This window comes from Lucilia cuprina, chromosome 2 (assembly GCF_022045245.1).
Source record: "Lucilia cuprina isolate Lc7/37 chromosome 2, ASM2204524v1, whole genome shotgun sequence".
Classification (NCBI taxonomy): Eukaryota; Metazoa; Arthropoda; class Insecta; order Diptera; family Calliphoridae; genus Lucilia; species Lucilia cuprina.
In genome coordinates this window covers 47,256,652-47,281,221 of record NC_060950.1, presented here as the reverse complement: position 1 = coordinate 47,281,221, position 24,570 = coordinate 47,256,652, and the positions used below count along the sequence as shown (strand labels likewise).

The 24,570-nt window shown below is 33.4% G+C and overlaps 2 protein-coding genes across 3 annotated transcripts; both read right to left on the bottom strand.

Annotated features, from left to right (window-relative positions):
- Window positions 1–1,386: 1,386 nt before the first annotated feature.
- On the bottom strand, window positions 1,387–10,651 carry LOC124418534. The gene is made up of 3 exons (XM_046945163.1): window positions 10,406–10,651; window positions 2,283–3,204; window positions 1,387–2,199 (listed from the first exon to the last, which is right to left on the bottom strand). Exon 2 carries the CDS (start codon window positions 3,028–3,030, stop codon window positions 2,299–2,301), a length of 732 nt encoding a protein of 243 aa, XP_046801119.1. The 5' UTR covers window positions 3,031–3,204; window positions 10,406–10,651; the 3' UTR covers window positions 1,387–2,199; window positions 2,283–2,298.
- LOC124418532 lies at window positions 3,763–10,510 on the bottom strand. 2 transcript variants are annotated; one of them, XM_046945153.1, is made up of 2 exons: window positions 10,379–10,510; window positions 3,763–7,482 (listed from the first exon to the last, which is right to left on the bottom strand). In XM_046945153.1, the coding sequence occupies exon 2, from the start codon at window positions 6,041–6,043 to the stop codon at window positions 4,244–4,246; it is 1,800 nt and encodes a 599-aa protein (XP_046801109.1). In that variant the 5' UTR covers window positions 6,044–7,482; window positions 10,379–10,510; the 3' UTR covers window positions 3,763–4,243. The 2 variants fall into 2 exon arrangements, with proteins under 2 accessions (XP_046801109.1, XP_046801110.1); XM_046945154.1 differs by having other exon boundaries at window positions 5,253–7,482; window positions 10,379–10,504.
- Window positions 10,652–24,570: the final 13,919 nt, after the last annotated feature.

Sequence of the window (24,570 nt, the reverse complement as noted above, 5' to 3'; positions counted from 1 at the left end):
AGAGCATATTTTACTCTTTTAGTGCATATTTTCATGTTTTCGTTTTTTTTTTTCGTTTTTATACATTATTAACTTTCTTTTCAAAACTTTATTTAGAAAAAATATATTTTTTTTATTTTTTTAATTTTTTAGCCTATTTTACAATTTTGAAAAAAAAAATTCGTTATGTTATAGTTTTTTATTCAATAAAGCATTATATTTTAAATCGGACATAAAACCGATTACTTTTGATTTCATGAGACCAATCCATTTTTATAGTTTAAAAAACTAACTATTGAAATTTATGACAACACCGATAAAAATGTCAGTTTAAAAGCTATAAATACAATTGGATAAAATGTGTCAAACTTTGTCGTTTGAAATATGTTTTTTGGGGACCAAATGGTTTCATGTTATTTATTGGTTATCTGAACGTAAAACGGAATTCTATTACTATGAGATGAAACATTTATAAAAAAATGTTGTAGGATATAGAATATGACATTAAACATTTATTATTTCATTACAATTACAGTCTTTTTGAGCTTTTCAATGTTACAAAATTGTTCAATTCACAATCGATGTTATAGCGTTTTATGTTATCAGCTTCTACAATAGTCATAACAATGTTGTTGGTATTTTCTATGCAAAAGTTCTATACAACTCTTACGACAATTTTTCATATGTTTTTCGAATGTCTTAAGAAAAATCAGTGTTGTCAACTGTTTATTTCAGCATATAAACAAAAAAATTAATTCGATTTTGGCACAAAAAGCGATAATGTGGTAACACATAAATTACAAACAAACAGCTGTTTACCAAAACAAAAATAAAATTTTATTAAATAAAATTTTATTAAAAACTGTTTATCAGTCGTAATTCAGGTCTGAGTTGGGGAACAACTCTCGCGTCATCGCGATTATTTCTTAAACGCGTTCAGGCTTGTGTTTGTTGCCTGGCTTTCGACAGTTTTGCGTCTCGCGTATTACCTCAAGTGAGGTTATGTTTTATTGGTGGAGACCATAGAATACTCAAACGTTTTTAACTGGTGGAGACAATAAAATACTCACAATATAACCTGGTGGAGACCATTTAAACTCAAATATATACTGGTGGAGAGCATTAAAACTCTGGAGCTTTTTTCTGGTGGAGACCCTTAATACTTTTGATGAAATCAAGTCCGGATGCTCCAACTTCTTATATGGAGGTATAGGTCGGTTGGTGGGTTTTCTCTGGACAAACGTGTGATAACCTGGCATATGAGTGCTTGATGCACCGCCATCCTAATTAAAACCCAAAAAAAAAAAAAAAATAAAACTGTTAATTTTTTAGTTTAAAATGTGGAATAATAAAATAATAGAATTTTAAATAAAAAGAAATTAATTTGTTTTTTTTTTTTTTGCTCGTTTATTTAGTTTTTTTATTTTTTTTTTTGACATTGTTTGTTTTGATTGTTTTGTGAACATAAACTTATGACTTGCTACAAAAATCTGTTCACAATCACTCTTACTATACTTTTGTAGATACTGTTTTTTAGGGGTTAGAGGGAGATGGGTAGATGGGTACTTACGAGGGAATTAGGAGGAAGGGTAAATAAGAAAGGCTTGGGATATTTTCATAAAACGTTATAATACTTATGTGTTTATTAAACTTCAATATATGTATATAACGTAAGTAAGTATATAGGGTAAGTATATAATACACTTTTTAGGTTATAAATTCTGTTCGATATTTATTCTTAGGGTAAGTTAGATTTACGTATTTATCTATTTATTTTAGGGTAAGTATTTTATATTAGTTTTAGGTTTTAAGATTTGTTTATTTATTTATTTATTTGTTTTAGGGTAAGTACTATCACTGTGATAAATTTGTTTTTAATTAGTATTTATGTTTTAGTATTTTACTTTTGCATAGGTTTAGGGTTTTAATACTTGGTTTAAGTTTTACCACTAGTTTTAGTTTTAATAATTTAAGTTTATTATTTATTTGTTTAACTTTAAAATTTGATTTGCTGTTGTAGGGTTTGTTGTTTTGTTCGCTGTAGCGCACACACTTGTTGGTAGTAAGCCAGGTTGATTAGAAGTAAGTAAAAAGGCAAAAACTGCAGCTGACGTTCGTATAAAAATGAAGTTGGCTGCAGTTTGGTGTGGGTGCTATTGGACTTCAGGGATGGTAACGTTCAATTGTTCACTGATGTGAACATCCTCCCGGGCCTGCAACCTGTGAAGAAAAAAAGACAATTATTTTTATTTATTCAATAAAAAAGGTGTAGGGTAATAGGGTAAATTATGTATGTAAAATACTTTATTGTGTGGGTGTTTATTGGGTAGATGATCCCATGTCCAGCCAACCAAGGGTGGAATCCTGGGCTATAAGTGATCCCCCGTCAATGTGAATCACATTTGGTTGTAGGATGCTTGTGTAAAGGTCTCCACCAATTTCCATGGAGACTGGGTTGTTGGAGTAAAACTCCGGGTCAGCCAGCGATATGCGACACAATTTACTTTTAATTGTTTCGTCCATGGGGCTTGGATATGGGGTTTTTGGCAGATCCTTAACCACCTCCATGCAAACCTCGTATCGGAGGCTTGAGGAATAATTTGGTGCAATTAGCACCTTCACAAACACCTCTTTGTCTATTTTGAAGGGAGCTAGGGAACTTTCACTAACAAAGACGGCTGCTATTCTAGACTTAGTCAAGCAAGGATTTAGTATTGCCCTTGCCCGCAGACTTCCTACCTGCACAACTGCTGTAGGAACAAACGTTTTCATCATCGACGTTGTTACCGGTGTTGTAACTTTCACGATGTCTAATGATCGTCTTGGAGCTGGTGTGGGTGGAGTTCTTGGTGCCGGAGTTGGTGGAGGGGATTGGTCCTGGGTTAAATTCTTTAAAATCCTATTTGGACCATGCAGGGTGGAGTGGTGTTTACCACCACATTGTTGGCAACGAGCCTTACTCATGCAACCGCCAATGAGATGGTTCCTCGCCAAACAATTGACGCAGTAGTGCAATTTAACTGCGGTTTTGTACTTCTCCGCCAAGTTCATCTTTTGGAACTTTCGACAATTTGTCAAGCTGTGATCGGCTTGACAAATACCTCAACCAAAATGGCGTTTTGGTTGACGTTTATCATTTTTGCGGTTGGGTTTGGGCCGAGATCCATTGCGGCTGGAACGGTTGGAACGTCCTTTACGATTGTTGTTGTTGTTGGGTGCCATATTCTGTATAAAAGAAATTATGTGTGAATGAATGAAGTGTAATGAATGTGTTAGTGGGTTAGGGTGAAGGGTTAAACGATTCATAATAAATTTGGGTTAGTTAGGGTGGTTAGTTGAGCTAGTTAGTGATGATATTGTTATTTTGGGTTAGGGTTTGAGTAAATAGTATTAGAGTAGAGTATTAGACTAATTAGCGGGTAAAACAACAATTTTAGTGATTGGTCGTGTTAGAGTTCCAGTTGAAGTTTGTAAATCAACTACTCTACTTCTACCATCAGAACCAGGGTATGTTTTAGTCACACGTCCAAGTAACCATTCATTGGGTGCTAAATTGTCTTGTCTAATTACTACAATATCACCTATTTCAACTTCTCGGGTAGGGTTTTTCCACTTATATCTTTTATGGAGCTCTTTAAGATATTCATCTTTCCATCTTTTACAAAAGTTTTGATGTTGTATCTTTAATTTTTGCCATTTGTTAGCCAGGGTTATATTATCACTGCTTGTGTCGGGTCTGCAGGGGTAAGTATGGGTGAGCCAATTAAAAAGTGTCCAGGGTTAACGGGTTAAGATCCTGAGGGTTTTCACTTGACGGGCTTAAGGGTCTCGAGTTTAGGCATCCTTCTATTCTGGCAAGGAGTGTAGCTAGCTCTTCAAATGTATATTTTAGGGTATTTATTTTCTTTAAATGAGCTTTAAAGCTTTTAACTCCTGCCTCCCATAAACCGCCCATGTGTGGTGCACCTGGGGGTATAAAATGCCACGTCAAATTCTGAAAACTGCTAGTGGACGTAACAGATCCTTTTAGCTGTTTAATAAATTCCTGTCGCTCCTTTTTCAATAACTTGCTAGCACCTATGAAATTTGTTCCATTGTCAGAGTAAATGGCGACAGGGCATCCCCGCCTCGAAAAAAATCGAGCGAAGGCTGCCATAAAGGCTTGGGTAGACAAATCAGATGTTGGCTCCAAGTGGATGGCCTTTGTTGCAAAGCAAACAAAAACACAAACGTAACCTTTCGTTATTTTACAAGTTCTGCCACTTTATGCTTTGACGTCAAATGGTCCTGCAAAATCAACGTCAACATTTATAAAAGCTTTATCTATTTGGGTTCTTTCTGGTGGCAACGCCGCCATAAATTGGGTTGCCTGTCTATTCCTATATCTTATGCAGGGAGAGCATTTTTTAATAACACTACTAATCAGATTCTTAAGTTTGGGAATCCAATATCCTGATCGGATTATTCTCAACATAACTTGATTTCCACCATGCAGGGTTACCAGGTGGACGTGTTGTACTAGTAATTTAACAAATGCACTTTTATAGAGTACTAATATAGGATGTCTTTCGGAATATGACAAACTGTTGGAATTTGCTAGTCTACCATATGCACGCATTATCTTTGCAGAATCTAAAAATGGCATTCGGGTAAGCAGGCCACTTTTGTTGGGTACAGGGTATTTTCTCTTCAAACAGTTATATTCGTTGTTGAAATATTCTGTCTGACAAAGAATAATAAGTCTATCACGGGTAGATTTGATCTCTGACGCATCAAGTTCAATACATGGGTGGGTAGTTAATAAACGTAGTCTATCATTGACTAGTTGTGGGTTATTTCGATCAAGAATAACTCTATCATTTCGAATTGTATTTCTTCGGGTATATGATGCGCGATCACAAAATCGATAGACATATGTCATTACTCTTAGAGCTTTTGACAATTTCGAAAATCTTGATAATATATCTGGGTTTTCAGTATTCGTATTTAAGGTAGGGTGGGTATTAACTGTCGTAGCAAACGACTGACTAACTTTAGCTTCAGCTTGAGTAATGAAGTGTTTATTTGTTGTTGGCCACTTCGAAGCGACTTCTTTCAACCACGATGGTCCATTCCACCATAAAGTGTCATCTTTTAACTCATCAGCATTACATCCTCGGCTAGCAACATCGGCAGGATTATCGTGCGAAGCAACATGATTCCAATTTTCAACACCGACAGTCTGGATTATTGTAGAAACTCGGTTTGCTACAAATGTGTTCCACGAGTTAGGGTGTTTACTAAGCCAGGCCAAAACTATAGATGAGTCGGTCCAGAAATACGTCTGATGTAAGGGTAGGTTGAGTTGGGTGAGTAAATTATGTGTCATATTTGCCAACAACACTGCACCACAAAGTTCAAGTTTTGGTAACGAGTTTTCTTTGATTGGCGCAACTCTCGTCTTAGCAAAGAGTAGGGTTACGGAATTAGGTCCGTTTATGGGTGTTACTCGTGCATACAGACATGCAGAGTATGCTTTTTCAGAAGCATCTGAAAAACCATGAAACTCAATTTTTGCTGAAGGTGAAAAGTTAATCCATCTTGGAATACGAATTCTATTAATATTATCGTAGAACTGCAAAAACTTTTGCCATTTTATAAGGGTGAGTGGGTTAAGACATTCATACCAAGCTGTATTATCTTGCCAAATTTGCTGCATAATAATCTTGGCAGATATAACAATTGGCGCTAACCAACCAGCTGGGTCAAAAGGGCGAGAAATGTCTGATAACACAGTTCGCTTTGTGTATGCTGATTTTCTTTCAATTAAGGGTACATTAAAGAAAAACGTATCTTCTTTAGCATTCCATCGGATTCCTAACGTTTTAGCATTATTTGATTTGGGTTCTTCAGGTAATTTGTGCAATAATTCCTTTGTATTGGAAATCCACTTTCTTAAAGGAAAACCAGCAGAGTCTAGAGCCGAGATCAATTGGGTTTGAGCTTTTTGAGCTTCTTCAATTGTATGACCTCCGGCTAAGACATCATCAACATACATGTTGTTTCGCAATATTTGCGAAGCCATAGGGTGAGTATTTTGAATGTCATCGGCTAATTTGTGTAGGGTTCTAATAGCCAATAATAATGGGTGTTTGAAGGAGTGTTTGGGTTATATTTAATTGGTTTCATATGACCTAAATCGATATACTCTTGTAGCACGTTATCATATTCCATTTTAAGCTCTGGCTTTTTCATTAAACTTTTCTCGTTACGTAGAAATTGAGCCATAGCAACGTGTCTAGAGTTTCCTAACTCAACAGGAGGGTATATAAATGGTAAATTTACCTGATAACGGCCATTTGGTAATCGAAGGGTAGTGGTCTTGAAAGTTTCTTCACATAAAGAACTTTCTTCTGAAACTTTGGGTTGGGTGGGTACATCTTCAATTTCCCAGAACTTGGTCAAAACTTTATCAAGCGTGACTGAACTGAAGTAAGAAACTAAGGGTTGGGTATTTTGTGAATTCTGAACGGGTCCTGTTAAAATCCAGCCAAACTCAGTTTCCTGAGCTATAAGGGTATTAAGTAAGTCTTTTTTGACTCCTTGATGTGTCTTTTTTGACACATCAAGATTCGTCCATGGCGGCATTTCGGCGCTATCATTGAGAGTTTTTTCAAACTCTCTTCGGGTTTCTTTGGGTAATTTTGATAAGCAAAGATATACAAAGATAGGATCCCAATTATCCGTATCAATGTCTAATGAATTTAAATTAGCAATACAACAATTAATCTTTCTCTGAAGCTTTCTTATAGATGCACTGCACATGGTGCTTACTGTGGGTAAATTAAAAAGTGTTTTTAATTGCGCATTGATTTGCATTCGTCTATTTTCAAATTGAGAGACGAGTTGGGTCCACGCAATGAGAAAGCCATCATTAGTTAGGGGTGCGTTGTCAACGATTTCTTTGGCTTCGCCGCTTGTTTTTTACTTAAGATAGAAGAGTTTTTCAACTCCACTTAAGCGTGTGTTGTTACCATAAATGGCCTTAAAAAGATCCCGGAAAGAAGACCAAGATTTAAAATCTCCATGAAATGTAGGCATATCGCATGGGGGTACATTGAAGGCTACAGAACTGCTGGGTTGTGGGGGTTCGGGTAATGATGGTCGGGTTTCGTTTGCTTTCGTGATCTCCTCAATCGATTCGTCGAGCGAGATCATGCTTGACCTATTAAAACCTTTACAAGATCTAACTAGTCTAACGACTTCACTTAAATTTATTGCTTCAGCCTTCTTCGGGTCAAGAATATCTGCCGATTCTCTAACTTGGGTGAATTTACGGTCAATTTTAGCCCATAATTCACTTAATTCCCGTTTTTGGAATTTAAGAGCGGGTAGAGATTGGAAATTTTCCGGGGTAGCGCGATAATCCTCATCAAATGATTTTAAATCTGTTTGGATATATCTTAATAAATCGGCGACAACTGATTCTAAAGTAGACATATTGGGTAATTTATTCAAAAAAATCTACAAAAAAAATTTGTAACAGCAAACTTAAAACACAATTCGGGTGGTAATATTAGCTTAATCAAGCAATATATAAAAATATTTTCAAAAAAGCTTTTAATAGGGTGGGTGGGTGAGTGGGTTTTGAAGAGAAAATATTTTTGTATTATATTGCTTGACAAATAAAACTAATATAATACAAAACAAGTAAGAGTGTTATATTCGGCTATGCCGAATCTTTTATACCCACCATCAAATCACTGTTATATAAATAAACTTTGATATTTTGAATATTTTATTATTATATATCGATATTAATGAGAACATCAGGGTAATATTTGAAAGAGGTCCATTAATGGGGGTTTTACTATTGACAGTGCTAATTTTTATAGCGAGTAGGGGTATTTATACATACATACATACATACATACATACATACATACATACATACACATACATACATACATACATACATACATACATACATACATAATACATACATACATACATACATACATACATACATACATACATATATACATACATACATACATACATACATACATACATACATACATACATGGACCAATTCTCATAAAAGTCTGTAGGAAGATTTCAGTTCGTTATTTGTTTAAAATTTCATCGATCTACTTGTATTTTGAAGCCATTAAGGAGCATTAGTAATAAAATATGGTAGTGAGATTTTATGTCGAGTTGCATTGCGGTATTCGTATTTTTCGCGTCATTTCTGGGGCGGAATTTATATGGGGGACTGATTCTCATAAAAATTGATAGAGATATTTCGGTTCCTATAAAAGGGATAGAGATATTAGCTTACACGAAACTAGTTTATGTCGAATTTCATAAATCTACTAGTATTTTTAAGCCAGTACTGAGCTTTAAAGACATTTCCTGAAGGGGCCTTATATGGGGGTAGCGTCAATTATAGACCGATCTCCGTAAAATTTTGTAGAACGATCTTAGTTCCTACAGGTTTATATCGAATTTCATCGATTTATTCGTTTTTTATTGCTTTCCTCGTTTTTTTGATGGGGACATTATATGGGGGTAGGTCAATTAAGGCTCGATCCACATAAAATTAAGAGATTTTGACTGGCAAGAAACTTAATTGAGTCGAATTTTATTACTATACTCGTAGCCAGTATTTTAAGCCTTAATAGGTAAAGTATTTTCTGATAGGGACCTTATGTTGGGGTTAGGGTCAATTAAGGCCTGTTCCACATAAAATTTGGTGGAAAGGTTTTGGTTCCTAAGATACATACTTATGTCAAATTTCTTCGCTATATTAGTATTTTTACGCCCATAATTAACGTTAAAGTCGTTTTCTGAAGGGGGCCTTATATGGGGGGAAGGGTCAATTGTGAATCGATCCACATAAAATTTGGTAAATTTTGACTTATATAAATCTTACTTCTGTGTAATTTCATTGCATTAATCCGATTTTTAAGCCAGTAATGAGCATAAAAAAAATTTTATGGGGGGACTTCTTATGGGGGGTAGGGTCAACTATGGACCAATCCACATAAAATTTGGTAGAGAGATATTGCCTAGTATAAAACTTATTTCTGGGAAATTTGGTAAAGAAATTTTGACTAGTATAAAACTTACTTCTGTTAAATTTCATCGCTTTAGTCGTATTTTTAAGCAAGTAATGAGCGTTATAGTAATTTTATAGAAGGTCTTTATATGAGGGGTAGGGTCAATTATGGACCGATCCACATACAATTTCATAAAGATTTTTGGCTTATATCAAATTTCATCGCTATATTCATTTGTTTAAGCCAGTAATGAGCGTTTAAGTCATTTTTGAAGGTTACCTTATATGGGGGGTAGGGTCAATTATGGACCGATCCACATAAAATTTCATAGATAGGTTTTGGATAGTAAGAAATTTACTTATGTGAAATTTCATCGCTATACTTGTATTTTTAAGCGAGTAATGAGCGTTAAAGTAATTTTCTGAAGGGAACGTTATATGGGGGGTAGGGTCAATTATGGACCGATATACATAAAATTTGGTTGAGAGATATTGGCTTGCATAAAACTTATGTATGTCGAATTTCATCGCTATATTCCCATTTTTAAGCCAGTAATGAGCGTTAAAGTCATTTTCTGAAGGGGACCTTATATGGGGGGTAGGGTCAATTATGGACCGATCCACATAAAATTTCATAGAGAGGTTTTGGCTAGTAAAAAACTTACTTATGTCAAATTTCATCGCTATACTTGTATTTTTAAGAGAGTAATGAGCGTTAAAGTCATTTTCTGAAGGGGACGTTATATGATTGAAAGATATTGACTTGCATGAAACTTATGTGTGTCAAATTTCATCGCTATATTCCCATTTTTAAGCCAGTAATCAGCTATTTAGTCATTTTCTAAAGGGGACCTTATATGGGGGGTAGGGCCAATTATGGTCCTATGTCCGCCATAATGCAGAAATATTTTTCAGACGTCAAAAAACTGACCTATGCGAAATTTTATGGTATTTGCTTCATAAACAACGAATTTGTGAATATTTGAAGCTATTTATACAATATTCCGGGGGGTACAGTTGTATGGAGGCTATGTGAAATCGTTGACCGATTTTGCCCATTTTCAATACCAAACATTTCTGATCAATAAAATATATTTTGGGAAAATTTCATCTCAATATCTCTTATTTTGTGGACGCTATCGTGCCAACAACAGACAGACGGACAGACGGACGGACATGGCTAGATCGTCTTAGAATCTTACGAGGTCCCAGAATATATATACTTTATGGGGTCTTAAACCAATATTTCGATGTGTTACACACGGAATGACAAAATCAATATACCCCCCATCTTTTTTGATGGTGGGTATAAAAATGGAAATTTAAATTTTATTAGTAAGTTGTAAAAAATACACTTACCTTGTTTGCTGGGGGTAGGGTACAAACCTTCACAAGAGATAAACCAAAAAAAATCTCTTGTGTTGTCGATTCTTCTTTACACCTTCTTCCCGCTATGATATGTGTTGATCTTGTGTGTAGTGTTGCTGTTGTAATATGTAAGCTGGGTCTGGTATGTATGTTTAAGCGTGTGTATATGTTTTGTGTGTGTTTTATTTCTTGTTTATTTTTGTGTATTAATGTTTTTTAATATTTTTAAAAATATGTACAGTGTGTGTTATATATGTAATTTTTTTGATATTTTAATTGTTATATTGTTATTTTTGTTTTAATAAATTTTGCGTATATATTTATAAATAATTATTTGTTAATTTAAATGTAATTTGTGTATGTTTTTTTGTGTAGTTTTTTATTTTATTAACAATTTTTAATATATTTTAAAAAACGGTATGTGGGTATTTATAAATGAAAAAAAACTATTTTGTGTTTCACTGTATTTTTTGTTAATAATATTTGTTTTTATTTTTAATGTATTTTTTTTTGTTTTCACTGTTTTTATGTGGAAACTGTGTTTTTGTGTTCTATGTTTATTTTAAATTTGTTTAAATTTTATTTTCGTTATCTTTTGTAACTTTTTGTTTATTTGTACAATTTATTGTTTTTTTTCAATTTTTTTACGCAATTTAATTTAGTTTATATTATTTATATTCTTTGGTTTGTAGGGTATATTTTAATTTTTTATTTAAGGGTGGGTTTTTTATTTTCTAATTTTTCACATACACTTTTAGCTTACTTTCAACACTTCACTTTCTTCACACTTTTTATTTTTTAAGCATACTTTCTTTTCAGCTTTATTTTTGTGGACTGTATTTTTTATCAATATAGCCGTTTCTTTTTTAAAGGCTCGATTGGACCAATGTTTATTTTGGGGTTAGAGGGAGATGGGTAGATGGGTACTTACGCGGGAATTAGGAGGAAGGGTAAATAAGAAAGGCTTGGGATATTTTCATAAAACGTTATAATACTTATGTGTTTATTAAACTTCAATATATGTATATAACGTAAGTATATAGGGTAAGTATATAATACACTTTTTAGGTTATAAATTCTGTTCGATATTTATTCTTAGGGTTAGATTTACGTATTTATCTATTTATTTTAGGGTAAGTATTTTATATTAGTTTTAGGTTTTAAGATTTGTTTATTTATTTATTTGTTTTAGGGTAAGTACTATCAAATAAATTTGTTTTTAATTAGTATTTAAGTTTTAGTATTTTACTTTTGCATAGGTTTAGGGTTTTAATACTTGGTTTAAGTTTTACCACTAGTTTTTAGTTTTAATAATTTAAGTTCATTATTTATTTATTTAACTTTAAAATTTGATTTGCTGTTGTAGGGTTTGTTGTTTTGTTTGTTTGTTTGTTCGCTGTAGCGCACACACTTGTTGGTAGTAGGCCAGGTTGATTAGAAGTAAGTAAAAAAGGCAAAAACTGCAGCTGACGTTCGTACAAAAATGAAGTTGGCTGCAGTTTGGTGTGGGTGCTATTGGACTTCAGGGATGGTAACATTCAATTGTTCACTGATGTGAACAAATACAATTGTTATGCTTTTAAAAATGTAAGTTTATCCTTATTTTAAGAATACACAAATAATAATAATGTTTTAGTTTTCAGAGTCCTTGAAAGAATTAAATAAAAATTACTGTGGACAAAAGAAAATTCTGCTGAAAAACGTTAATTTTACAAATTTATATTGATACAATAGTTATGCTTTTATAAATGTAAGTTTATCTTTATTTTAAGAATACAAAAATGATAATAATGATGTTTTGGTATTCAGAGTCCTTGAAAGAATTAAATACTAAAAGAAAATTACTGTGGACAAAAAGAAAATTGTGCTGAAAAACCTTAATTTTGCAAATTTATATTGATATATTTTCTATAACTTTTGTAATTTTTTGTTTTGTTGCTAACTATAACAGCGCCGTATCTCCTTTATATCTTCCAGACGATTATCTTAAGGTAACTTTTTTATCTTCTTGGAAGTATCGCCGTGGCCGCACAATCTCTCCCGAAGGACGTATCTTCAGAAATACGAATATGATAGTTGCCGCAATAAATTTTTTCTTCTAAGGGCGAGTTTTTCTGATAAAGATGATCTTTATTCTTTGGTTAAACCTGGTTTAATATATGTTTCGTGTTTTTCAGTTATCAGTAAAGTTACATATTATCATAGTTTAACTGAGTGTAATTGGCCAATTAAACTCAAGTTATGAGTGAGAAAACACAATTAAAAACAAGTAAGAGTGTTATATTCGGCTATGCCGAATCTTTTATACCCACCATCAAATCACTGTTATATAAATGAACTTTGATATTTTGAATATTTTATTATTATATATCGATATTAATGAGAACATCAGGGTAATATTTGAAAGAGGTCCATTAATGGGGGTTTTACTATTGACAGTGCTAATTTTTATAGCGAGTAGGGGTATTTATACATACATACATACATACATACATACATACATACATAAATACATACATACATACATATATACATACATACATACATACATACATCATACATACATACATACATACATACATACATATATGGACCAATTCTCATAAAAGTCTGTAGGAAGATTTCAGTTCGTTATTTGTTTAAAATTTCATCGATCTACTTGTATTTTGAAGCCATTAAGCAGCATTAGTAATAAAATATGGTAGTGAGATTTTATGTCGAGTTGCATTGCGGTATTCGTATTTTTCGCGTCATTTCTGGGGCGGAATTTATATGGGGGACTGATTCTCATAAAAATTGATAGAGAGATTTCGGTTCCTATAAAAGGGATAGAGATATTAGCTTACACGAAACTAGTTTATGTCGAATTTCATAAATCTACTAGTATTTTTAAGCCAGTACTGAGCTTTAAAGACATTTCCTGAAGGGGCCTTATATGGGGGTAGCGTCAATTATAGACCGATCTCCGTAAAATTTTGTAGAACGATCTTAGTTCCTACAGGTTTATATCGAATTTCATCGATTTATTCGTTTTTTATTGCTTTCCTCGTTTTTTTGATGGGGACATTATATGGGGGTAGGTCAATTAAGGCTCGATCCACATAAAATTAAGAGTTTTTGACTGGCAAGAAACTTAATTATGGGGGGTAGGGTCAACTATGGACCAATCCACATAAAATTTGGTAGAGAGATATTGCCTAGTATAAAACTTATTTCTGGGAAATTTGGTAAAGAAATTTTGACTAGTATAAAACTTACTTCTGTTAAATTTCATCGCTTTAGTCTATTTTTAAGCAAGTAATGAGCGTTATAGTAATTTTATAGAAGGTCTTTATATGAGGGGTAGGGTCAATTATGGACCGATCCACATACAATTTCATAAAGATTTTTGGCTTATATCAAATTTCATCGCTATATTCGTTTGTTTAAGCCAGTAATGAGCGTTTAAGTCATTTTTGAAGGGGACCTTATATGGGGGGTAGGGTCAATTATGGACCGATCCACATAAAATTTCATAGATAGGTTTTGGATAGTAAGAAATTTACTTATGTGAAATTTCATCGCTATACTTGTATTTTTAAGCGAGTAATGAGCGTTAAAGTAATTTTCTGAAGGGAACGTTATATGGGGGAAGGGTCAATTATGGACCGATATACATAAAATTTGGTTGAGAGATATTGGCTTGCATAAAACTTATGTATGTCGAATTTCATCGCTATATTCCCATTTTTAAGCCAGTAATGAGCGTTAAAGTCATTTTCTGAAGGGGACCTTATATGGGGGGTAGGGTCAATTATGGACCGATCCACATAAAATTTCATAGAGAGGTTTTGGCTAGTAAAAAACTTACTTATGTCAAATTTCATCGCTATACTTGTATTTTTAAGAGAGTAATGAGCGTTAAAGTCATTTTCTGAAGGGGACGTTATATGGGGGGTAGGGTCAATTATGGACCGATATACATAAAATTTGGTTGAAAGATATTGACTTGCATGAAACTTATGTGTGTCAAATTTCATCGCTATATTCCCATTTTTAAGCCAGTAATCAGCTATTTAGTCATTTTCTAAAGGGGACCTTATATGGGGGGTAGGGCCAATTATGGTCCTATGTCCGCCATAATGCAGAAATATTTTTCAGACGTCAAAAAACTGACCTATGCGAAATTTTATGGTATTTGCTTCATAAACAACGAATTTGTGAATATTTGAAGCTATTTATACAATATTCCGGGGGGTACAGTTGTATGGAGGCTATGTGAAATCGTTGACCGATTTTGCCCATTTTCAATACCAAACATTTCTGATCAATAAAATATATTTTGGGAAAATTTCATCTCAATATCTCTTATTTTGTGGACGCTATCGTGCCAACAACAGACAGACGGACAGACGGACGGACATGGCTAGATCGTCTTAGAATCTTACGAGGTCCCAGAATATATATACTTTATGGGGTCTTAAACCAATATTTCGATGTGTTACACACGGAATGACAAAATCAATATACCCCCATCTTTTTTGATGGTGGGTATAAAAACTTACAATTAATTTCGATGACGACGTTTCAATATAAATTAATCCAATGCTGCTGTCGTAAAAAGGCCTTTTTGGACTGCATCTGGAGTATCGTCTGTATATAAATTATTTTGATGTCGTTGATGGGAATTGTAAATTATTTCACACTTATACCCTTATAATATAAAATTTAATTATAACACCTGATTACTCTTATTAATATTTTCGTTTACACTGATCTACTATTGTTTTTTTATTTAAGAAAAAAAAATTTACTTAATTATTTGGGCAAATTGATAAAACTTAAAAAAATTGCGGACGGACAATGATTTGCAACATATTAATACTAATAATAATTAATTCTGCAATAAGCAAGAAATAAATAAGAGAGAGATAGATAGATAGATAGATAGATAGATAGATAGATAGATAGATAGATAGATAGATAGATAGATAGATAGATAGATATATAGATAGATATTTCAGAAGAAAGATTGATATGAATTAAAAGAATAAGTAGACAAATTAATGATAATTATAAAATTGAGAATTAAAGTTGAATGGATAAGAAAATGTTAATTTATGAATGAATTTGAAATTATTAATGAACTTTAATTTGAACTATGAATCAAGTGTTTAAATAAACTATAAATACAGGTCTGGTAGGAATATTAAGTACATTGGTTATAATAAGTACTTTGGCCAATGACTTTGGTTTTTGTATGTGCAATGATGAATTACTTAATATTTTTTTTTATGATCTTATAATAAATTTATACAAATGCGAAAATTGATAAGTTAATTTATACAGTTTCAATCAAGTTATAGTGTCATGAATGGACAAAAGTCGCAGTTGCACATGAACTGAAAATTAATTTACCAAAAATAAAGCCTATGTCACTTTTGAACCCTTTTAATTAAACAAATTTATAAATTCTCACCGATTAGTGTTCTCCACAACTGCCAATGAATTAAAAATATTTGTGTTGATCAATAAATTAACTTTGCAATATATTAATTTTTCAATCAATTTAATCACTATGGCTGTTTTTTTCAGAAAAGAACGGATATGAGTGAAACAACGTGATTTTGAAATATGAATTTAAAAATTATCAAGTAATCATTAATAAAAAAGTAATTGATTGGTTATCGATTAGAGGTTACCATGTTTTCACGACAATAACAGTGTTGGGTGTAGTTAAGGAAAAAGGGGATTTAACAGCATTCAAAATTAGGTATAGATAAATTATTAAAGTAGTAAAATCGTTACAAACCTGCTTCGCTTATAGGAAACACCGAGGAGCGAACAGGAAGATTTTATAGACTTTAAGCTGAAACTTAGCGTTCAAAGTGTGGTACGACCCACGAAGCCGGGCAGTTATGGGCGAATATCTGATGCATGATATGTTCCAGTTCTTTTGCAATTCATATCGTCTAACACATATAAGCTATTTCCTAGTTTCTTAATCACCCTGCATTTCACAAATTTCGGTAAAAATTTCGAATTTATCGCCGTTATAGCATTACTTTGAGAATAATTTCTTCTAAAAACCACCCTTCCTGGTTCATAACTAATATTTCGTGAACGTAAATTATAGTGTTTTGCTGACTTATCATGAGCCTTTTTGGTATTTACTAATATTTTGGTTCTTATTTTATTCAATCTGTCAGCGTTACATTGAATGTTAACACCATCATCTCGTAGACAACCTAATTTTTTCAATACCTTATAGGAAGAGCCGTGTTGGACCATGTTCTTACCGAACAGAGCATAATAAGGCGAGCATCCTATTGATGTATGGTAATCGCTTCGTAAAGCACACATAATATTAGGTAGTTCATGATCCCAGTTCCTATGATTCGCTTCATTTCTCAAAAAATTAGGAATTTTAGAAACTATTTCTCTATTGCAGCGCTCAGAGGCATTTGTCTGAGGTGAATATAGTACAGTTAAAATGTGCTGTATACCAAACTTTTGCAGCAATTCGTTGATATCTTTTGACACAAACTGCCTTCCGTTTTCGGTGTGTATAAATTGAGGTACACTATATGTAGGAAAAAATTCATTTTTGAAGAAATTTATTACGCTTTGTGAAGTAGCTGCGCGAAGTGGCTTTAAAAATAAAAATTTGGTCATATGATCAAGGGCAATGAAAATACTTGTGTTCTGATATTTTGACCTAGCATATGGCCCAAGAAAATCGCAGTAGATTCTTTGAAATGGTCTAGAAGTAACAAACGCATTACCCATCGGTGGTTTTAATGATATATTGGGTGACTTTATGGTCTTGCATACATCACAATTATCAATATATAATTTCACGTCTTTTGCCATTGAAGGCCAATAAAACATTTGACGTACACGTTGGATTGTTTTTGTATAGCCACCATGGCATGAGTCAATATTATGACATTTTTCTTTCATTTCTAATTGGCCAAACGTTGAGGCAGCCAAAGCCTCCAAAGCGAATCTTCTTCGTCTTCTACACCATTTCTAAACTTGACACGCTTATAAATTTTGTTATCGTTAACAACAATGTCGGGTAAAGAACTCTGGTTACTGGAAACTGTTTCTAACAGTGCTTTATAATCATCAGACGTGAACTCTGAGCTATTCCAGTCAATATCGAACATCTTGTTAGGTTTATCTACGGAATCAACATCGAACCATGCAAGGGTATCTGGTACCACGTTCAGAGATCCCTTACGTTGCTCGATCTTGAAATCAAAGCCCTGCAGTTTTAGGCTCCATCTTGCAAGCCTACCGTTGAGGTCCTTCTAGTTCATAAGCCAGCGAAGACTCGAATGGTCAGTTATTACCCTGAAAGGAAGGCCCTCAACATAAGGTCTGAATTTCTTTATGCAAACAACAGCCGCCATGCATTCCAACTCAGTCACAGTGTAGTTTTTTTGACATTTGTTCAACTTCTGTGACACAAAGGCGATTGGATGTTCTTGTCCACTGTCATCGATCTGGTACAAAACGCTTAATACACCTATTTTAGATGCATCGCACTGAATTATGAATTCGCGTGAAAAATCTGGTTGTGCCAGAACAGGGGCGGAGGAAAGTGCTTCCTTTAGCTTACCGAAAGAAACTAAAGCTTTTTCTGACATTTTGAATGGCTTAGAACTCTTTTTCAAGCAGTCTGTTAGTGGACCTGACAATTGAGCAAAATTTTTAATGAAACATCTGTACCAATTGCACATACCTACAAAGCGTCGTATTTGTCGCGGGTTTTTTGCTGTTGGGAAATCCCTAATTGCACTAACCTTCTCTTCATTCACTTTAAGACAGCCGTGACCAACAACGTAGCCCAGATATTTAATCTCCCGTTGGCAGAATTTACTTTTTTCGACGTTTATGGTAAGATTGGCTTTCTTAAGGCAAATAGCAACTTCCCTTAACATGTTCAAATGAGTTTCAAAGTCCGCACTGCACACTAATAAATCGTCCAAGTATATAAAAACGTTTTCTCTTAGACGAGATGGTATAACCCTATCCATTAATCTACTCATAGATTGTGGACCATTACAGAGTCCAAAGGGCATTACTCGGTATTGATACAAGGGTTTACCTGGGACAGCGAACGCGGTTTTCTCTTTTGAATCCTCTGATAACCTTATCTGAAGAAAGGCATCTTTAAGATCTATGCCACTTATAAAATATGTATCTTTTAAACGAGAAAGCAAACCTCCAATATGAGGTAATGGATACGAGTCCTTTTTAGTCACTGCGTTTAGTTTACGCGAGTCTAGGCAAAGTCTGACTTTATTACCTGGTTTTTTTACTAACACAACGGGACTACACCACGGATAATTCGATTCCTCTATCACATTCAGACTCAAAAGTCGATCGATTTCGGCATATGCTTCTGCCTGACGGTGGTGATAAAGGGAAGTGCTTTGATTTTATCGGAGCAGTTTCTCCGGTGTCAATTTTGTGCTCTAGCAATGAGGTACATCCAAGCCCAAGTTTAGAAAAAGAAGGAAACTCTAAAATAACTTTATTAAGTTCTAATTGTTGTTCAGGTGTCAGTGTGTGGTAGTTGCTATCATCTGTCGATATTTCCTCAATACTAGGTATAATATTAAGGGCTAAGGCAAAGGTCCTTCAAAAATTCACTCCTAAGTAAGCTGTTTGTTTCACTGTGGGAACTATATAGAAATCTAGTAAGCCGTGGACTGTTTCATTGAATATCATAATTATTGCATAAGGTCTATCATCTCCATCATTGCACAAACGAACAGATTCAATAACTTTACGGAAATCTTTTCGTTTTTTAATTCTAAGTCTATATTTTAATATTCGTTTAGAAATTTGTTGAGGTTTTGAATTTTCCTCCGAGGAATAGTTTATTTCGGGACTTAATGACTCGAACGAGAGTCCCCGATTGTAAACTCGCTCGGTTCTCCATTTTCCGTGTGCCTATTAGGACATTTAGGTGTGGTTTCACCCTTGTGACCGCACTTGAAGCAGAATAAATTGCGATTCTCTTCTGGACAATATATGTATGAATGTCCAAAAGATGAACAATTCCAGCAAAGAATTCTAGAATAATCAGACCTTCTCTTCAATTGTAAGGCCTCAATTTGAGGATCTATCTCATCATTATTTTCTTCCACATCAATTTCATTCACATAACGTTGGTTGGGCAATAACGGAAATTGATTTTTATTTTCCCATAAAAGCTTCTCAGCTTTACGAGCAGCTTCTCGAAAATCTTCTAAATTTGCATGATTAGAGTTAAACAAAATGTTCCTTAATCCTGGGTTTAAATTCTTTTTCAAAATATCAATTAATTGAGAATCAGACATTGGTTATCGCGAATTCTTAGCAATAATCGATGAATGGAATTAATCGTAAGATTCCCTAGGTCCTTGTCTTTTTAAAGATATCTTTATAACAATATCATGATCTTTTTCCAATGTTCCAAATTCTTTGGTAATAGAAAATTTTAAGAAATTATAATTTGCTGTAGGGTTCTGTTTTATAACTTTCTACTCCTTAAAATGGACGGAAGGACTTACAAAAGAGTTGTGTGGGTTTTGAGTATTGCTGTTTTGATTGTTATTGAGTGATGTATTTACACGCTCAGAGTTATTTAAATAGGGATCTGAAGTTACGCCTATAGTATCAAGGGTACCTTTATTTGAAGTAAGTTCTCGCCGAACTTTTCCTGAGTAGAAACAATTGTTCGTTGCAACATATCAATAATTTGTCTAATATGCGGCTGATCACTCGCATTATTGGTGTGAGACGGGTAAGTGTTACTCTGAATATTCTGAGAGTGACTCAAAGTACCCGCAGACGAAGTTGGTAATCCAACTGTTTGAGATGTTGAAGATTGCATTTGACCAGCAGGATGTGTACCTTCAGAATCTAAATTGGCTAGGTTTGAAGTTTCCTTGGGATTCATTTCACTACTATAGTTAAGATCGATGGACTCGGACTCAAATCGTAACTCAGTATATGAAAATTCATGAGGGTTGCGGTTAGATAAACCAGATGTCGATTGTATTTGTTGTAGGGTCTCAAAATTATCTAAATTTCGTCTTACTACTTTTTCAGAAAGTTTTGGTGGTGTTCTGGCCAAACTGGCTAAGTAGGGTTGGCATATATACACACGTATATAAAAATAATTATAGGAATATTATTACAAAAACGTCGAGGAATGTTAAAAGTAAATAATCAAGTGTGGTAAGTCAGACAAAAAAGTTAAATCAAGCAAACGTGCAGGGTTTATACTTTTATTTAACACATATAATTCCGACAAACGTTATTTTGATTTCGATCCTAAATGCGTATGTATATAGGATAATATAGTATAGTATACAATTTATATCACTAACTATACTAGAGTTTAAAATTAGTAAGTCTTTGTTCAGTTAAGCTACTTAATCAATTCATAATAATACTCAAAGCAAAATACTACTAAAATTTGTTATGCTAAACTTTAGGACACTTCACTAAGACATCAATTTTTTTAAGAATAATGAAATCTTGCAACACTATTTAAAAACTTTTGCATCCTAATAAAAGTGGACTCAAATTTTCAGAATTCCTTATAATATATAGCTATTCGAGAAATGATTTAATAGCTGGTATACTCTACCTTAGGTAACTAAGACAAAATCGCGCATACAGATTGAAATTAAATCATTCAAAACTTAGACTTCGATATTTGACATTATTTGCCTGGTGGTGATTGTTAAAACAAAATTCAAATTAGTATACGAACTGAAAAACAGGTATGTAATTACAACTTAGCGTCAATATGACCAAAAGTGGCCAGCGTTGGGCGCCATTCTATGTTGCGTGATAAAAATAAAAGTGCAGGTCTCCGTGAAAATACTGGATAGTAGAGGCATGCTGGTTTTGTCATCCGGCTATCATCAGTCTGGCTGGGTTCTTTCTATCCAGAATTTAACTGCTACACAACAATGGAAAATTAAACATAATCATGCCTCATAGATAACATTTGCCAGTGAAAAGTTTGATATTTAAAAAAAATTATTAAATTAGAACATAAGTTGCATTATCATGAGGTTTATGAGGTGACTCGAACCTAGGAGCACAAATTTTCCCACCCAAATTCTCAATAAGGACACCTATGGCAATCCCAGTGCTCGGAATTCAATTGAATTGCCCCTGTTATTAAACCTTTTTATATTAACTTAACCACATGATAAAAGTTTTAACATTCCTCAATTTATTAACACTAATAATTCATATTAATTCATAAACATATTAATAATAACTTAATGGTAGTTTTTTGATTAAGGAAATAAAAAAAATATTAAAATTATAGAAAAAAAAATGACTAAATCATATTAATTACAAATATTTAGTTTAAATTGATTTTAATTTATATTAAGCTGATGCAAAAAGAGGTTTAGGTGTAGATCAAGTTTTTACACATAAAAAAATAACAGCTGATCAGGTATATAACAAAATTAAAAGTCGCTTATATAGTCATTGAACTCAATTGAATGGAAAAGTCAAAATGAAATGAGAGAGAGAAGCAATTTATAATTAGAATTCGCCGAAAATTATTGTTGTAATTATGGTATTTAACAACACAAAATTCTAGAGATAATTGTTAATGATTGTTTTGAAATAAATATAAAACAAGTAAGAGTGTTATATTCGGCTATGCCGAATCTTTTATACCCACCATCAAATCACTGTTATATAAATGAACTTTGATATTTTGAATATTTTATTATTATATATCGATATTAATGAGAACATCAGGGTAATATTTGAAAGAGGTCCATTAATGGGGGTTTTACTATTGACAGTGCTAATTTTTATAGCGAGTAGGGGTATTTATACATACATACATACATACATACATACATACATACATACATAAATACATACATACATACATACATACATACATACATATATACATACATACATACATACATACATGGACCAATTCTCATAAAAGTTTGTAGGAAGATTTCAGTTCGTTATTTGTTTAAAATTTCATCGATCTACTTGTATTTTGAAGCCATTAAGGAGCATTAGTAATAAAATATGGTAGTGAGATTTTATGTCTGTAATTCGGCAAAAACATGTTTTATGGGGACATAAATCTTTTCATAGAATTTTATAAGGATCGGTCCATAATTGACTCTACCCCCCATACAAAGTACCCTTCAGAAAATGACTTTATCGCCCATAACTGGCTAACAGAAGCATCAATAGTAGTGAAATTCGGCACAAACATGTTTTATGGGAACATAAATCTTCTCGTAGAATTTCATAAGGATCGGTCCATAATTGACCCTACCCCCCATATAAAGTACCCTTCAGAAAATGACTTTATCGCTCACAACTGACTAACAGAAGCATCAATAGCGGTGTAATTCGGCACAAACATGTTTTATGGGGACATAAATCTTTTCGTAGAATTTTATAAGGATCGGTTCATAATTGACCCTACCCCCCATATAAAGTCCCCTTCAGAAAATGACTTTGTCGCTCATAACTGGCTAAGAGAAGCATCAATAGCGGTGAAATTCGGCACAAACATGTTTTATGGTCTCGTAAAGGATAATTGACCCTATCCATAATAGACCCTATACCACCTATAAGGTCCCTTTCAGAAAACGACTTTAATGCTCATATCTACCTTAGGAAGCATATATATAACAATAATATTTGACATATAAAAGTTTTATGGGAACTAAAATCATTTTCTTAAATTTTATGAGGATGAGTCCATTATTATCTAACCCCCTAATAAGGTGCCCTTTAGACAACGCATTCAACGCTCATTACTACAAAATTCTAACATAAACAAGTTTCGTGCGAGCCAAAAATCTCCCTATTAAATTTTATAAGGATCGATCCTGAGTTTCAAAGTATATAAAAAAGTATATAAAAACGTTTTCTCTTAGACGAGATGGTATAACCCTATCCATTAATCTACTCATTGATTGTGGACCATTACAGAGTCCAACGGGCATTACTCGGTATTGATACAAGGGTTTACCTGGGACAGCGTACGCGGTTTTCTCTTTTGAGTCCTCTGATAACCTTATCTGAAGAAAGGAATCTTTAAGATCTATGCCACTTATAAAATATGTATATATGTATATGAGGTAATAGATACGAGTCCTTTTTAGTCACTGCGTTTAGTTTACGCGAGTCTAGGCAAAGTCTGACTTTATTACCTGGTTTTTTCACTAACACAACGGGACTACACCACGGAGAATTCGATTCCTCTATCACATTCAGACTCAAAAGTCGATCGATTTCGGCATATGCTTCTGCCTGACGCGGTGGTGATAAAGGGAAGTGCTTTGATTTTATCGGAGCAGCATCTCCGGTGTCAATTTTGTGCTCTAGCAATGAGGTACATCCAAGCCCAAGCTTAGAAAAAGAAGGAAACTCTAAAATAACTTTATTAAGTTCTAATTGTTGTTCAGGTGTCAGTGTGTGGTAGTTGCTATCATCTGTCGATATTTCCTCAATACTAGGTATAATATTAGGGGCTAAGGCAAAGGTCCTCCAAAAATACACTCCTAAGTAAGTTGTTTGTTTCAGTGTGGGAACTATATAGAAATCAATATTTTTGCAAACGTTTTTGAAAGTCACCGGTAATCATAATGCTTTAAAATGATGCATAAATGTGTTGATTAATAAATTAACTTTGCAATATATTAATTTTTCAATCAATTTAATCACTATGTCTGCTTTCTCAGAAAAGGACGGAAATGAGTGAAACAACGTGATTTTGAAATATGAATTTAAAAATTATCAAGTAATTGGGTGGCGATTATTAATAAAAAAGTAATTGATAGGTTATTGATTAGAGGTTACCATGTTTTCACGACAATAACAGTGTTGGGTGTAGTTAAGGAAAAAGGGATTTAACAGCATTCAAAATTAGGTATAGATAAATTATTAAGGTAGTAAAATCGTTACAAACCTGCTTCGCTTATAGGAAACACCGAGAAGCGAACAGGAAGATTTTATAGACTTTAAGCTGAAACTTAGCGTTCAAAGTGTGGTACGACCCACGAAGCCGGGCAGTTATAGGCGAATATCTGATGCATGATATGTTCCAGTTCTTTTGCAATTCATATCCTCTAACACATATAAGCTATTTCCTAGTTTCTTAATCACCCTGCATTTCACAAATTTCG

What these genes read in the sequence shown, in the direction of transcription:
- LOC124418534 (XM_046945163.1), bottom strand. Translation starts at nt 3,030, where the DNA reads ATGAACTTGGCGGAGAAGTACAAAACCGCAGTTAAATTGCACTACTGC.
- LOC124418532 (XM_046945153.1), bottom strand. Translation starts at nt 6,043, where the DNA reads ATGGCTTCGCAAATATTGCGAAACAACATGTATGTTGATGATGTCTTA.